General features: G+C 48.5%; 1 protein-coding gene across 1 annotated transcript; it reads left to right on the forward strand.

The window, feature by feature from the left end:
* Window positions 1–880: 880 nt before the first annotated feature.
* On the forward strand, window positions 881–14601 carry CCL28 (C-C motif chemokine ligand 28). The gene is made up of 3 exons (XM_037164427.2): window positions 881–1011; window positions 7989–8115; window positions 13596–14601. The coding sequence occupies exons 1-3, from the start codon at window positions 948–950 to the stop codon at window positions 13804–13806; spliced, it is 402 nt and encodes a 133-aa protein (XP_037020322.2). The 5' UTR covers window positions 881–947; the 3' UTR covers window positions 13807–14601.
* Window positions 14602–15260: the final 659 nt, after the last annotated feature.

A 15260-nucleotide genomic window follows, 5' to 3' on the forward strand; every position in this document is an offset into this window, starting at 1 on the left:
AGCAGCCCTGCTGCGAGAACCCTGAACCTGTGCTTCCCTGCGTGGCCGCCGACCAGGGTTTATCACTAGGACTTGCCTTCTTGTCCTGTCTTCAGAGGGACTGCCGCCCCTTTGCAGCCACTTGTCTGACACAACACCTTGCACCTAACACAACACAATAGGTCCCTGATAAAGGTCGGTGCAATGAATCTAGATCTGCCTAGAAAGAAGACTAAAGGAATATGTGCCAAAGGGTTAAGAAAGCTTTTTTTCTGGATATTCAAACACTCTCCTTCTTTATACTGTTTTTGCACACTGCAAATTTTCTCCAGGGGACTGGATATAATTTTGTAATCAGAAGAGAACAGCATACTGTATTTAAAAAATTGTAGCTCAGAGCCTGCCGTGAAGTGTTCTGAGTATGAGAATCCTTCCTGGCTCTGCCCTGCTCCATGAAGCTGCTCCCCACAAGTCAGACATCACACAGGCTGAGAGGAGATTGTTCTCAACGCCAAAGATCTGGGGCGGGGGGTTCTTGTTTATGCCTTGACCACAACCTTGGCATCAGGACAATGTTCCAACCAGCTTTTTTAAAAATTCAAATTACTGGCCTCCTACTCCAAAATTCTGACTCATGGGTCCATGGGAAAATTCTTGTAGACAGCTATTTTATTTTTTTAATGCTTTCCAAGTGACCTGAAGCATATCCCCAACTCACAATGACATCACCAGCTGTCAGATGGCCACTGACAGTCCCCTGTGGCCAGACAGGTCCCGTGTCAAGAAAGAGCCTGTTCTCCAGGAAACAAACTTGAGAAATAGGTGCCCCAGTACCTCCGGGGGGCGGGGTTTGCAGGCCTTTTTCCTCAGGCTCTTTCTCTGCACCCCGGGAAGACTTTAGCCTCACTTCCTGACCGTACAGCCTCACCTGCGCTGCGTGAGAGCCTGAGCCCGGGCGACAGGCAGGAATGCAGCAGGCGGGACTGGCTCTCGCGGCCTTGGCTGCCTGTGTCGCTCTTTACCCTTCAGAAGGTAAGTGGGGGTGCCTGCTTCTCAGCCTCCAGGGGAAGTGGGGGGCCTGCCTCCCAAGGTGAGGCGGGGCTGCTAGCAATTTGGAGCAGGAATTTCAGTCTTCAGATAGGAGTTAACAGTGACTTACAGGATAATGGCAAAAGTTTAAATTCCTGATCTCCAGGCATTTTTGGGAAGGGACCTCATCTGAACAGAAGTACCAGTGATTCGCTGCCTGGTTGACGAGTTCCTTCTGTAGGGGTGCGAGTTTGGGCTGTGTTTCCTTTTCTGGTGGCAGCAACTTAGACACCCCCGGGAGAGGTAGGGCGGGAGGCTCTGTGATGCATCTGTCTCCCCTCGCCCTAACCCGCTGAACTGACTGGACACGGGTGTGCACGCTCCTGGAAGAAAGACGGACTTGACCTTCTGGGTTGGGGTTGGGTAAATGGCAAGTTTTCTGGACAAAGTCAGCCCTTTGGCTACTGAAAACCTGAACTTCCATCCGACCTTAAAAAGAGGTGCAGGATATAGGAGACTGACCTGTACAAATTGCATCACAGAGAACGAAACTTGTGAGCTGCCAATATTCACTGTAACTGCATGTGGGCCCGAGGAAGCTTCCTGCTTATTCAGAAAACCCTGAACTCAGGGGCGTAACACCAAACTGAGTCGACTCTTTCCTCCCCATCTTTTTTTCTAAAACTTTACCCTGAAAAGGTTCTCTAAATCCAGAACAGAGATGAAATATTGGTCTGCTTTTTTTAAAAAATTTAAGCCGACTTTTAAACACAGACCAATTTCACAATCACCTACTCACACAAACACATGTACAAATTGGAGTTTAAATCTGCTCTTGAGAAAGCGGGTCTGGCAGCCACGGTCCCAGGTACTGGGTGGGGACCGTCGGGAGCAGACCAGCCTTGGCGCCTCTCTGGAGCCGCTGGCATCCCCAGAACTGCCTAGGGCCCGAGGCGTTTGTGTAGGGGCCAGGGTGGTGTACCAGGGACCTGGGTTTATATTACCGAACCCGGGAAAAATCTGGAAATCTCTTCCATTTAAAACATAAAATGGATTTCTGTCAATCCATTAGATCAAGACAGAGAACAGAGTATTTCATTTTATGTTTCTGTAATATTCTTTAGAAAAATTCACCATTGGAATTTTAGGACTCACTTTCACTGTTTCTCAAAGGTCTACCTGCTAAGGCTTTATCTAAACTAGGGCCTTTTGGCAACGCAAATCCACCTGCCTGCAGGACCAGGAGGTGGGGCAGGGAAGGGAGGGCGGAGGGGCAGGCAGTGGAGGAGGTCCTGCCAGGTCCCGGGCCAAGTTCCTGGGACTGAGTCCAGGCTGAGACAGGGGCCAGCCAACAGATTCCTCCTTGTTTGGAAAAGAACAGTCAGTGATGAAGGAGAGAAAGGGAGCTGAGGAGACCCAACCATAGTCTTTTGGGTTAGTTTTGGGGCTTTTCCTAAGGCCCTTTGGGCCAGAGGAACTTTACATTATGTGAGAAGACCCAACTCTCCACCCTTTAGAAAATGAGTGCTTTGGGGTTAAAATGCATGAGAATAGGCCTGAGCACAGCTGTGGAAGTGAGAGGGCCACCCTCTGCTGTCCCCAGCAGACTCTCAGTGTCTGTGTTCCAGGACCCTGGGGAGGCTCTTGGGGACCCCAGCTGGATAGGGCTGGGGACCAGACAGAGTGGGGAGGGAGGCCGGGAAGACCGAGAAGTGCAGGGAAAGAAGGGCAGGTGACCTTGATCATTGTTGCAGGCCAGGGGAGGGAATAGGGAAGTGGTCTGTGCCAGTTCGGGACTCTGGGAAATACATTTTGTCCTTCCAGGTATTGACAGTTCAGTTTTCTTACTGGTCCCTGCAGTGACCACCTGGATAGGGTAGCCAGCAGAGACTGGCATTCCCAAAGTGTTCTGCACAAATTAGGAAGCAGCAAACAAAAGCCTTGGAGTCTGCCCATAGGAAAGAGGGCACACAACCCCCCTGCTGGCATGGCGACTGGCTCCCAGAACTCAATATCAAGACCATAAAAAAGTCTATCATCCACTCCCTGCGGCCCTGAGCCAGACTTAAAAGCCGCACGCAGGGTTGTCCAAACTTTTGGCATCTCTGGGCCCCACTGGAAGAAGAAGAGTTTTGGGGGGCCACACATTAAATACATTGCAACACATAATCACAAAACAAAATCTCATAATGTTTTAAGTAAGTTTACGATTTTGTGTCGGGCGGTGTTCACAGCCATCCTGGGCTGCATGCGGCCTGCCTGTCACAGGCTGGACAGCCCTGGTGGGGCTTCGTGGGCCAGGCCATGTCCGCCAGATGCAAGCTGGGGATTTGGCTGCACTGAGTCCCAAACTGGCTTCCTTCTGACCGACGACCTACCTTCTCAGATTGGCATGGCTCCTGATCACACAGGCACTCGCTAGAGACTTGCTGCCTGCAGCCTGTGTAAGAGAGAACTGTCTCTTGCTTGCTTTAATCGAAGCAGACTTCCCAGGGAGGGCTCCCCAGGCTGTACATTTGTGCCTGGAAGTTGTTCTGCACCGTGGGGACTCTCTCTGTCTGCAGGAGTGGTCCCCGAGAGGTGACCTGCCCTTCGGTTCCCCCTAGGTGTGCCCTTTAGTGAAAACAGTATGTCCTGCGTTCCTCAACAGCACAGTTAGACGAAGGGTCTCGATTTCGGTTTAAAAAAAACCCCAGTCGTCATATCTATAATGTAGTCCAGGGCTTTTAAAAATGCCCTTTGTTATGTCCAGAGGCAGAGTGATTAACAGCAATCTTCTCAAACTTGAGTCACATGTGAGCCCCCTAGAAAGAAGCCATTTTTTAAAATTCTCAATGATGACTTTTAAATTATTTTACTATATTACTTGATGTATTAAAGTAAAATTGTATACATATATCTCTCTCTTCTGGAATTATAAAATCAAAATCAATTTAAAGTGTAAATGAAAACACAGCTACAAAGCCAGGAAGACGTACAGGTAACATGAACTTAATATAATAATGCTGTTTGGCGAAACACAAATCACCTTTCCAAACACGCATACAGAGCTGATTCTCCAGGTGCGGGTTTGGAGTTTGACGGGCATGTACTGCCACTTCAGAATAAGAGGTGTTTTTTCCCACCACTTTGTTCTGGTTGAGCCTCGGGGCTATAATTTGGCCCGCCCTCAGCGTGAATGCCTTGCGAATCCGCTGTGTCCTCTTCTGAGTGGCCTGGGACAGTTAAGGCAGGGAGTGGCTGGGTAACAACACTAACGCAAACAAGTGCCATTCAAATGTTCCGAACGTGTTCTTTTAAGATGGCCTTCCAGAAGGCCCAGAACCTGTCTATTTAAAGATTATCCCTAAAATGACACACTTAAATTTAGGAAGGGTCTGCAGAGCTCAGGAACCCTGAGAGCACATCCATGAGCCCCTCCCCAGAGGTCAATGAAAGGGCAAGTTTGAGGAATGTTGGAATTCTCAACTAGGAAGAGTCTGGGTGGGCTTTGACCTCCCGAAGGCCAAGTCAGAATGTGGGAAGTTGCTTAATTACTCTGAGCTCCAGTTTTCTGATCGGTAATATAGAAATAACAGTCATCTCTTACCTGGTTATTTTCATGATTAAATGAGACTATACAGAACGTGTCTGGTACATAGTGGCTGTTCAATCATTGTTAGCATGAAAATTTTAAATATAAAATATAGATTTAAAAAGACGAATGCACTTCTTCTCCATTTTTTAAATCTCTCTCCCCTCCCCTAAGTTAATAACTCTTCTGGGTTCCTTGTGTGTCCTTCCAGAACTTCCTCTGTGAATTTACAAATATGAACCCATTTATATCCATACTTATTTTTTAAAAAATAAATAGGACCACAGTCCACATATTGTTTAAAAAATTAATTGTTCTAACTATGATTCTGTACATCTGAAACTAATATAAATAATATTAAATGTCAACCGGAATTAAAAATTTATATAAATTAATCATTTTATTTAATCATAACAGTATACCTGTTCAACACACACAATTATGTCATAAAATTTTGCATCATTTATTTTATAGACAACACACAAACATCCCAGAACAATTTGGAACATTACAGTTTCATTGATTCATTCACTATCAATCAGAGTCCTATCAAGGAAGAAACTAGAGAATAATTTGAACAGGGAAAGTTCAATGTAACAAATTATTAACTATACCAAGGACTAGGCTGGAAAGAAGTGCTCATATTGAGATTCCTAGGACTGAGACGGGGTTTTCAAGAAGACCCTGCACCCCTCTGCTGCTCAACTGAGATCCAGAGCTGGGAGAGGGCACAGCCACAGCTCCCCTGAAAGGCAAAAAATAATCACTGGGTCAGCCCTCCAGTTTGCAGGGGGAAGTTATCAGGTATCTGACCGGAGGGGGGCGCTGCCGCCCGCTGCGCTCCCGCAGAGCCCGGTGCTAGAGAAGCTGCCGCAGAACGCGCGCGCTTTGAAGAGCTCCGGGAAGCCTTTCTTCAGGCAACGCCTCTCTAGTGCCCTCTCCCGACAAAGTGTAATATGACAGCTGGAGAAGGAAAAGTAGTATTTTAAATATTGGCAATTAGGGCTGAATTTGAAGCGGAGGGGCAATAAATCGACACATGCCCCAAGCACTGAATAGACACCTGGATGCCTGCCACGGGGCGGGGACTGTGCTGCACATTGGCCTCCATACAGATGTTTTTGTTTGCTCATTTCCATTTATTGAGTGCTTACGTTTTGTCACCTCTGTTCTAAGCACTTTTGTGCACAAACTCAATCCTGTTGGGTAGGTGCCATTCCCCTCCTAGACGACATTCCAAATAAAGGAACTGGGACAGAGAGTTAAGTAGCTCACCCAACATCGGCTCGTACGTGGCCGAGCCAGGAATCTAACCTGGTTGTCTGTCTCTGTAAGCGCAACTACAGTGCAGCGATGCCTCTCAGCGTGTCTCTGTGGCCCCTAAAATTACCCACCCCCTTCAGGAAGACCCCCCTGGCCACTCCAGCGTCCATGCTGTGGGAAGTGCTGTGACCATGTCTCCATATCAAGGAAAAGAAAAAACGTCCTTCATGCTGTTATCCCAGGGTTCCAAAGAGTCCAGGGTAGGACCTTATTTGGGCCCAGCTTACAGGCCAGTTGAAAATCTGTCCCCTTTCTAGAAGAAGTCTTTGCTTATAAATCTGGGGCTATCTATTCCCTCTCCTTTTCTTCAGTGTGTCTGTGCACATTTTTTAATAAAAATTGAATCATTTATAGTTCTCATACTGAGATTTGCTTTCCTCACTTCACAATAAATTATGGGGTTCACATACATGAGCATCTATATACCAACCTCATCCTTTCCTCCATTCAGATGGACCATTAGTTATTTATCCACAGGCAGACATGCTGATGGTCTCTAAGGTTTTGCTCTAGTGAGCACCTCTGCACCTGTCTCTATGGCTTGCAGGAACCTTTCAGGGGGGCCAAACATCTGATGTACAATTAGCATGGGCCGACACAGTAATTTCAGAAGGATTTAGTTCCAAATCTGTCTCCACTACTCCGGCCTCTTAAGGACAGCGACGTATTATTTTATTTATTTATGTATCTCCCAGCGATGAGTATGGTGCCTGTAACTGCTTGGTTTAAACATTTATTGAATAATTAAATGAACAGATAAAGGGAGGAACGGCAATGGAAAGTTCTGGTGCCCAGAGAGTGAGTCACACAGAGTCTCTCTTCATATTCGGCTGCTCTCTGCCCACAGCTGTGCGGGGGCCTGAGGTCGTCGTGGGCCAGGCAGGGACACGGAGCTGCCCTCCTCTCCCCGGGGCAGGTGACTGTTGCTTACAGCTGACAGCACCAAGCAGCTGAAGCCCCTCTGTTAACTCCTCACTCAGGGGCTAACATCTGTTTGAAATGATCATGCTGCCACCTGCAACCTCTTGATTCTAATTCCTACATTTTTTTCTTTAATTTCCTATGTATTGGTGAAACTGGAACTGTAGGAAAATGCCAAGTGCCTGTGTCAGGTGGGAATTTGCAGGAACACACTCAGTAGGGGTGAGATTTCCTTTTACGTTGGTGTTGCCCTCATCCCCTTACCTCTGGGTGACAGGAACCCCTCCTAGCTCGAGTTCCTGCCCCCGTCCCTCCCATTTTAATCCATTAATCCATCTTGCTTTATCACTGCAATGTGGATTTTCCTAAAACCCTCCTCCTTTCTCTGATCTTTAATGCTCTCCATTCCATAAAAGCTAACCCTCTGAGACTGACATGTAAGGTCTCAGTGGCGTGTCCTCTGTCTTTTGAACAACAGTCTACATCCCTCATCTTCCTAGCCACTCAATCCAGACAGAGGGGTCTATTTTCTCTACACCTTAGATGCACCTGAAATGTACTTCATGCTTCCCTATCTCAGAACTTTCATACACGCCCAGCCCAGGGACCAAACCTGAAACTTAGGCACGCGCCCTGACTGGGAATCGAACCTGGCAAACTTTCTCTTTGCGGGGCCGTTGCCCAATCCACTGAGCCACCCCGGTCGGAGCGTATGTCAAACTCTTGACTGTGCACTTAGTCTGGGTGAGTCTCGAGTTTTCTCCACCCGTGTGAACCCTTCAGGATTCAGCCAAGTCCTTCCCAGGTGGGAAACTTTCAAACCTGCTGCAGGGGCCATGTGCTCGCTCTCTGAGGGACTGAGTGAGCCTCGCTTCTTCCGTCTTTTATCCAGTCGGTCTGGACTCCCCGACTAGCGTTGTGGTCTGGAGCATTTTTCCATCTCTCCACGCGCTCCGTGCGTGTTCTTAGTTTTATCTCCGCAAACACAGGGTCAGTTCTGGGAGGCAGACGCGTGTCTGCTCCGGGGCTGCATGCAGGAAGCCGTCCATCAGCACAGGCTCGAGAGGATTAACCTTGGGTTTCTCCGGAATCTCTAAGATGAGAACTGGGCCGTCGTCCCTTAAACTGTAAATTTAACATTTTTCTTCTTTTCTTCTTTTAGCCATACTTCCCATTGCCTCCAGCTGCTGCACCGAGGTCTCCCAGCATATCTCCCGAAGGCTTCTGGAGAGAGTGAATGTCTGTCGCATCCAGAGAGCTGATGGGGACTGTGACTTGGCAGCCGTCATGTGAGTGTTGGTCGGTCCTCCGGGAGGTCCATACCTGAACAGTGATCATTTCGCGGAAAGGCTCCGCCTGATACACCACATGCAAATGTTCACTGAAGCGGGGAGGGGACAGTCCACACTGCACCCCCCCACCTCTCGGGGTGATGCTGGTTCCCTGTACCTGAACTAGGGTGTCCAGACCCCCCTCACCCCCTGCTGCCCTCACCACAGGGCTGAGATCAGGGCTACTCGCCTTCAGTCACTGAGCAAGGCGCACAAATTTCCCAAAGAAAACAATGGACTTTCTGAGTGAAAAACAAACAAACATAAAACCAGAAGGTGACTGTTCTATGTCTTGGCTCCGGCAGTAAGTTTTCCCAGCAAGCGTGTGGGGCGGTGTCCTTTTCACTCCTGAATTCATCCAGGGTGTGTGTGAGGTCAAACAGAAGTGCAGAGGCTACTGCACCTGTCACAACTGCCACGTGCCATCAAGCACAGACACCTTCCTTTGCTCTCCATCCAGGGCTGTCGGCTCGTGGTGAACCCTCTCACTCTGTCCCACCTCCACCCTTGGCTTGGTCATTGAAACTGTAGACTTAGGTGTACTTGGTGTCTCCATGGAGATGGCAGAATCTGAAATGCATTGGCGTTTTGCAAATCTGGATGCTGACGTCAATGCCCGTGAGGAAGGCACATGTGAGCCACATCCCTCAGGAGGAAGATGTGACAGGGAGCTCACAGAGTGCACCAGGTGTTGGGGGGTCGGGGATGCAGGCTGTGAACGAATTCATAAGGAGAAGAAAGTGCAGAGAGTAAAGATTTCGTTCACTCTCCAAAAGAAGAGAAGGGCGTGGTGGGGAGAGAGACACCAGCACTGAGGGGTGGGGGCTTTGGGCTTCTATCGGGTTAAATCGGATTTACAAAGGGTGGGGTTGCTGCTGCATGGCCCCTGGCTGCCGGCGGGGAACTGAGGCTGCAGTTTGCTCCGATGTTATCCTCCGCCTGTGGCTGTAGGGAGAGGTCAGTCCTGTTCCTGCTTCCAGCCATTTCCACTCCTGGGGACGTAAGCCCAGAAAAGTAAAGTGACCGTCACGTGTAACCAAGGTCACAGGCCTGCTGGGCAAATGATGCCACAATCGCAAATGGCGCTGGCTGTGTCCTTTCGCCCAGTGGCATGCAGCTAGTGAACAGCTTGGTCTGGAGCACTGTGCCCTTCCCGGTCTCGCATGAGCGATGGTGGGACCCACCATGCAGTGCTCCCCCACTCGCTGCCGCGCTCCAGCCGCAGCTGGGTCCAGGGGCTGCTGAAAGGTGGGTAAGGCAGCGGCCGTGGGAGATGGACCACAACATGACTCAGGACAGTGAAGCTCTCTTCCGTTTATTGCAAGTACAAGCAGGTTTTATATTTTCATTTTGGGCAGTGATTAACATTTGTGGTTAGGTGAAGCATGAAATTTTCTACCTGGAATCAGACTATTAGAAGTAGCTGTAAGTACAGAGTTTGAATGCCTTGTTGTTTATTAAAGTGCTCAGAATTTGTCACGGGGCAAAAGGATACGCTAGATTGAGTAGAGGTTATAGGAAATTATTATAAGGCCTTGGTGATGTCTAACTTAGCTATGTATCTTTTCTGTCTAAGATGTTTCTCTGTGTAATATGGACTCTGACTCCCTGGTAATTGTTTCTACATACTTAGTTTGTAATAGCTAACCAGCTTCTCTTATTTCTTTGCCTAATTCTAATTGGTATATATTCCTATTCAAAGTAAAGGAGGGGCTGTTACTCCAACAACTTTTAGACATTCAGGAGGTATTTCTTTCTTTTCTTTTTTATTTATCTTTAGAAGGGAAGGGAAAGAGAGAGGGAGAGAAATATCAATGTACGGTTGCTTCTTGTGCATCCCCTGCTGGGAACCAGCCTGCAACCCAGGCATGTGACCTGGGGTTGTGGTTCACAGGCCCATGCTCGATCCACTGAGCTACACCAGCCAGGACCATTCAGGGGCTATTTCATTAGGGGGGATTTTGTTCTCTGGTCAAGGAATTATTTTGTACAACTTCATTGGAATTATGCAAATCAATGAACCTGAAATACAGGTGTCTAACAATCCTACCATTTTGATCACACCTTTTGATCACATGAGTTCCTAACCTTTTGATCACATGAGTTCTTATATGGGAACAGTAGGGGATAATTTCTTACTCAGGTTTATAAACACCTTGTTTATACAATTTGGGGGGCATGATTCAATGGTCTGGGGAGAACTAGTTGTCCCTTCAGAATTTTCCTCAAAGTCAATCATTGACTCACTTCAAGCCTCTTTCTCCTCCTGGCCTGTTCCTATGGGAATCAGGGTACAACGTAAGACCATGAATAACATCAGCAAGGAAGGTACTAAGAGCAGTCCCCCCAAAATTACCGCCCCCTCTTTGCATGCCACATTCTCTTCCATAAAGATGGATTCCTTGAATTCCTTCTTTCCACATCTGGACCTTGTCAGACAACGTGGTTGGAAGAGGACATGGCAACTCGAGCACGTCGGGCATCGCATTGCGTGCTGCTCCTAACACCGCCGACCGCTCCGGATGCGGCTTATGGAGCCAGACTCTGCCAGCGAGCCCTTCAGCGTGCCCCTCTGCGGGCCACCCAGGCCTGTTGCTCATCCCCGAGTTCCTGAGTCACTGGGGAACCTCCTTATTTACCCAGTGAATTCAGTGCACAGTCACTGATTCGAGATTAGGTACCATACTACATGCTGGGGACGCACCAGTGACAAAACAGACTCTGCCCTCCAGTTTGGGGGCAACTTCTCTCGCAAGTCCCCCTGGTACCACGGACATGAGAATGAATAATGACCGAGACATGCTGGATCTGTTTGGGGAGGAGGAGTGGGCTGTGGCCAGTTTCTCAGGGGAGACAAAGGCCAGCAGTGGCCAGTTTTTCTGAGGAGAAAAAGGCCTGGAGCGCCTTTCTCCATAGCCTTTTATTGGGTTGTAATACACAAGAATACAGGGCGGCAAGGATCAAACAGTAAATCACATTTCAAAGAGATCTGAGGGCTTCAAAGTCTGAGTCAGTGTCTATCAGGAAGAGAGTTGCGGAAACTTTGGGAGACAAACTCATTTCCTCTCGGACCCTTATCATATGAATGAAAGCACTCTTAGCAGAGCAGATTTCACAGGTTTATCAGCAAGTCTTTGTGATGCCAGATTTTTTCCCCAGGACACACTCTAGCAAGGCAAGGAGCTGCACCCCTCCCCAACAGGTATTCAGGCTTAAGGGGATTAGAGCCAGGAAGCACCTCTCCCAGAAGACATGTGGACTCAGGCATTGTCAAAGCTGGGGGCGAGAGTCCATTGCTCTTTGTTGCAGCCCCCCCCCCACGCCAGTCCTTCCATGAAGGCCTCCCAAGTGATCGAGTCTGGCTTAGGTTGCCCCCCAATGTGAGGGGTCTTACCCGTCATTGACTTCCGACCAAGCTCTGGGGGCAGGGAGAGGAACTGAGGCAGCGTTTGCTACCAGAGACAGGCTTTGTCTCCTGAGGCTGGCATTCCAAAGGTCGTCTCTCGCCCTTAGCCACAAGGGGTAGAGACACAATTCCTAAAATCAGTCAGAGCAGTCTGCAACACTCCAGGTGTCCAGGAGCATCTCCCTGGCTGGGTCCTGTGCGCCACCCTCTGAGAGTTAGAGTGCATTTCCCCCCTTTTCAGAGGAAGCCAAAGTTACCCAGCTTCGAGACCCCCTGCTCCAAGACCAGGCTCTTAGAAGTACAGAGGAAGCATTTGTGAGGTGTCTCTGATAGACTTCCCTCAGGGCGGGGGCCGCAAAGGCCCCGACATTTGTGGCTGTGAACGTGTGAGTGTGTTTCTGGGGAGAAGGGCCACGGATTTCCACGAGAGGCTGGCCACGTGGGGGAAGGGAGCAGACCGAGTACTTTTTTCGCAGCCTCTCCTGAGTTCACGCCACCACGGGGGCTCCATGCATCAGCTCGGGTGCCTCCCGAGGGCTGCTTCAAGTGACCATGTCCTTTGACAAACTTCAGCGTATGCCCGGCCACAATTCTATCAGGTTTTTAAAATATAATCTTCCTAAATAGTGTTGGTGGTAGTTGGAGAGTGAAAATTCATAGGCCGTTTGCAGATAGACAGTGCTCTGGAAAACTAGAAACTGGACGTTTCCAGTGTGTGTGAGTAGAGCACATGCTGGGATCTTCAGGGGACACTGTTGGTGACAGTAGTGTCAGAGAAGTTTCCTGGGGATAAGCAGGTGCACGATAGAGACTTGCGAGCTACAGAAGCAGCGGTTTTGTCCTCTGTTAGGATGCCCCGCCTCTTCCAAGCGGATGTGGCAACTCCAGCACGTCGGGCATTGCATCATGTGCTGCTCCTCACACCCCTGACTGCTCGGACACAGCTTATGGAGCCAGACTCTGCCAGCCAGCCCTTTGCGTTGGCTTGATTGTGCCGAAGCTCATTCAAACCTTTCCCAGCTGGTCCCCCCATTTCAGGAGTCCCCCACGAGCTGACGATCCCGAGGGTCACCTGGGGAAAGAGCAGCTCCCTCTGCCTCTCCCCACCCTTCCCGCGACAGGATTTCTGTTTACCCAGACCCAGAACTCGTGCGTATGTGGAGCCAACAGGATCTGCAACATTCATTTAATAAAAACTGGATGGTATCTGATGAGGGGTCAAAAGTCGTAATGTTTTTTGTAACAAGAAAGTCTTCTAGTTACTGGAAACTGGGAATGGGGTTTGTCACCCCACAATCAGATTCTCACACAGAAAAAGGAGACAAATTCTGAGATGCGGTGTAGACCTATAGTGCATTAAAATGTTAACAAAAACCTAGAATACTTCAGTTGATCATTTCGTTGGAAACCAAATGGTCCTTATTTTGAACAATTTTCACTTCGTATCTACAACTAATTCCTGAACTCCTACGGTGAACGAGACCTTCTCCAGACACCTGCAGACTCCTCCTCCCTCAAAGAATGACACCCCAGGAAAAGGAGAGAGTTTGAGGCACGTACTCGAATAAAAGACGGAGTCAGCCAAGTGCCAGGAGAGGGACCAGGGACAGGGCCATGGGGACTCAGAGGGGAAAGGGGGCGCTCAGCTGAGCGGGTCTAGAAAACTTGACTGAGGAGGGGAGGGCATGGCTGAGACGGGCAGCGAGGGCTGAGTCGGTTTTGTCGGATGAAGCCTGGGGTCCAGAAAGAGAATTGTTTTCACTTGGTTTATTACCTCCCCCTGCTTCTCCCCTCCTCCCCCCTCCTCCCCTTCTCCTCTTCCTCCCCCAGTCCCTTCTCCTTCTTCCTTTAGGACTTTCTGCTGCCAGGGAGCCACAGGCCACAGCGTAGTAAAGCTTTGACCTCATGGTGTTCAGTTTCAGGGTTCAGTCCGTAAGAATCCACCGTGTCTGAAAGTGGGAACTGCCGGTGAGTCACCAAGTGTTTGCTTGTCCTTTCCACCAGTGATTTTCTTTCATTCTCTTTTCGGCAGCCTGCACTTCAAGCGCAGAAGAATCTGCGTCAGCCCACACAGTCGCACTGTTAAGCAGTGGATGAAAGATCAAGCAGGCAAGAGAAATGCCAAAGGCCACATCTGCCGCAAGAGGAGACACCACAACAAAAGGAGCGGTAACTCGGCCCCTCGTCGGGGGGACAAAGAACAGGGCCACGGAGCTCCTTCTCCGACACAGCAGCCCAGATGACCCCGTGAACACCTTCCTGACGTGAGCGTGGCCAAGCTGGTTATAAGTTTATCATGTGAAAGTTCCTTCTTGGGAGCCCACGGGGCCAAACAAAACAATGTTTGTTGAAAGACACAATGACACAGCAGGCAAAGGTAGCTGATAATACACTGAACTGAAAAATGAAATGAGGACCTAATACTTATCTTCACATAGCATTTTAAGAGCACAGGATACAGATACAGTTTCTTCAGCTTGGTCACAGTGAAGTTTTCCAAGCCTACAGAGAAGTGGAAAGGGCGGTACAATGATGCCTGTTTGTCATCCAGATGAATCATTGTTCATGTTTTGCCCACTCGTTTTCTCTCTCTCTCTCTGTATGTATATAAAACATTATATAGAAGTATATACATTTTTTGCTAAACTACTGGAAATTAAGTTGCAAACATCACGATACTTCACTTCTACATTTCTTTTTACTGTTACAACCAGTGTTCCTCAAGAATAAAGACATTTTCTATATAATCACATGATCAGCTTTATACGTAAAAAAAATTACAGTTTCAGACCAATATATGCCACATTCAAATTCGCCCAGCTATTCCCGAAGTATTTTATATAGTTTTTTCAATCACTCAATCAAGGTGTACATATTGCAATTAATTATTATATTTCTTTAGTATCTTTTAATCTAAGAAAGTCTCTCTGCTTTTTTTCTTTCTTCCCATGGCAAAGATTTTTTCAAAGAAGTCTGTGGGTTTGTCTGTTCCCCATGAGCGCACTGAGGTTCAACATTTTCAGTAAGAACGCTTCCTGTGTGAGTCTGTGTATTCTTGTTGCATTATTTGGAGTTATAAACATTGCAGCTCATTTTCTATGTGAAGTTTTAGCTGAATATCGCTTTAAAATACCTAGTTTGAATATTGATAACTGATCGATAAATTCCAATACTAAAAACAAAAGGCCTGCTGCGTTCCAGGAGCCTCCCCCCACCCCCAGTCAGTCCTTAGAGCTTTGGGAGGGCGGGGGGGGGAGAGCGGGTCTGGAAGGGGGTCCCAGACCGGATGACAATGTTACACTCTCCCTGAGCAAGGAGCCCACCTCTCTGAACTGCTGACCACCTTCCCCACACCCGGTGGGCCAACCCTTTCTTAGCTTCCTTTCCCACAGACGGTTCGGAGGTAGAGTCAGACCTGGTTTCATCAGCAGCTAATAGGTGTCAGGAGAGCGTCTCCACTTAGCCAGGTGCCAGGTGGCCTGTCCCTCTCCCTGCTGGCCGGTCCCAGGCAGTGGTGTCGCCAGGATGACTTGAAAGTGTGAGAAGGGACACACAGAGGTGCTGAGCCTGATACAATTTAAAGTATCACCAAGCACCCTTTGTCTAACATCAACAACAACTCAGCAGGTGATTTACCTACTCTCACCAATAATGCTGTGATTTATTGCTATCTCCACTTTTTGGATAAGGAAACCTG

This window comes from Artibeus jamaicensis, unplaced genomic scaffold (assembly GCF_021234435.1).
Source record: "Artibeus jamaicensis isolate MK-2021 breed Jamaican fruit bat unplaced genomic scaffold, CSHL_Jam_final scaffold_369, whole genome shotgun sequence".
Taxonomy (NCBI): domain Eukaryota; kingdom Metazoa; phylum Chordata; class Mammalia; order Chiroptera; family Phyllostomidae; genus Artibeus; species Artibeus jamaicensis.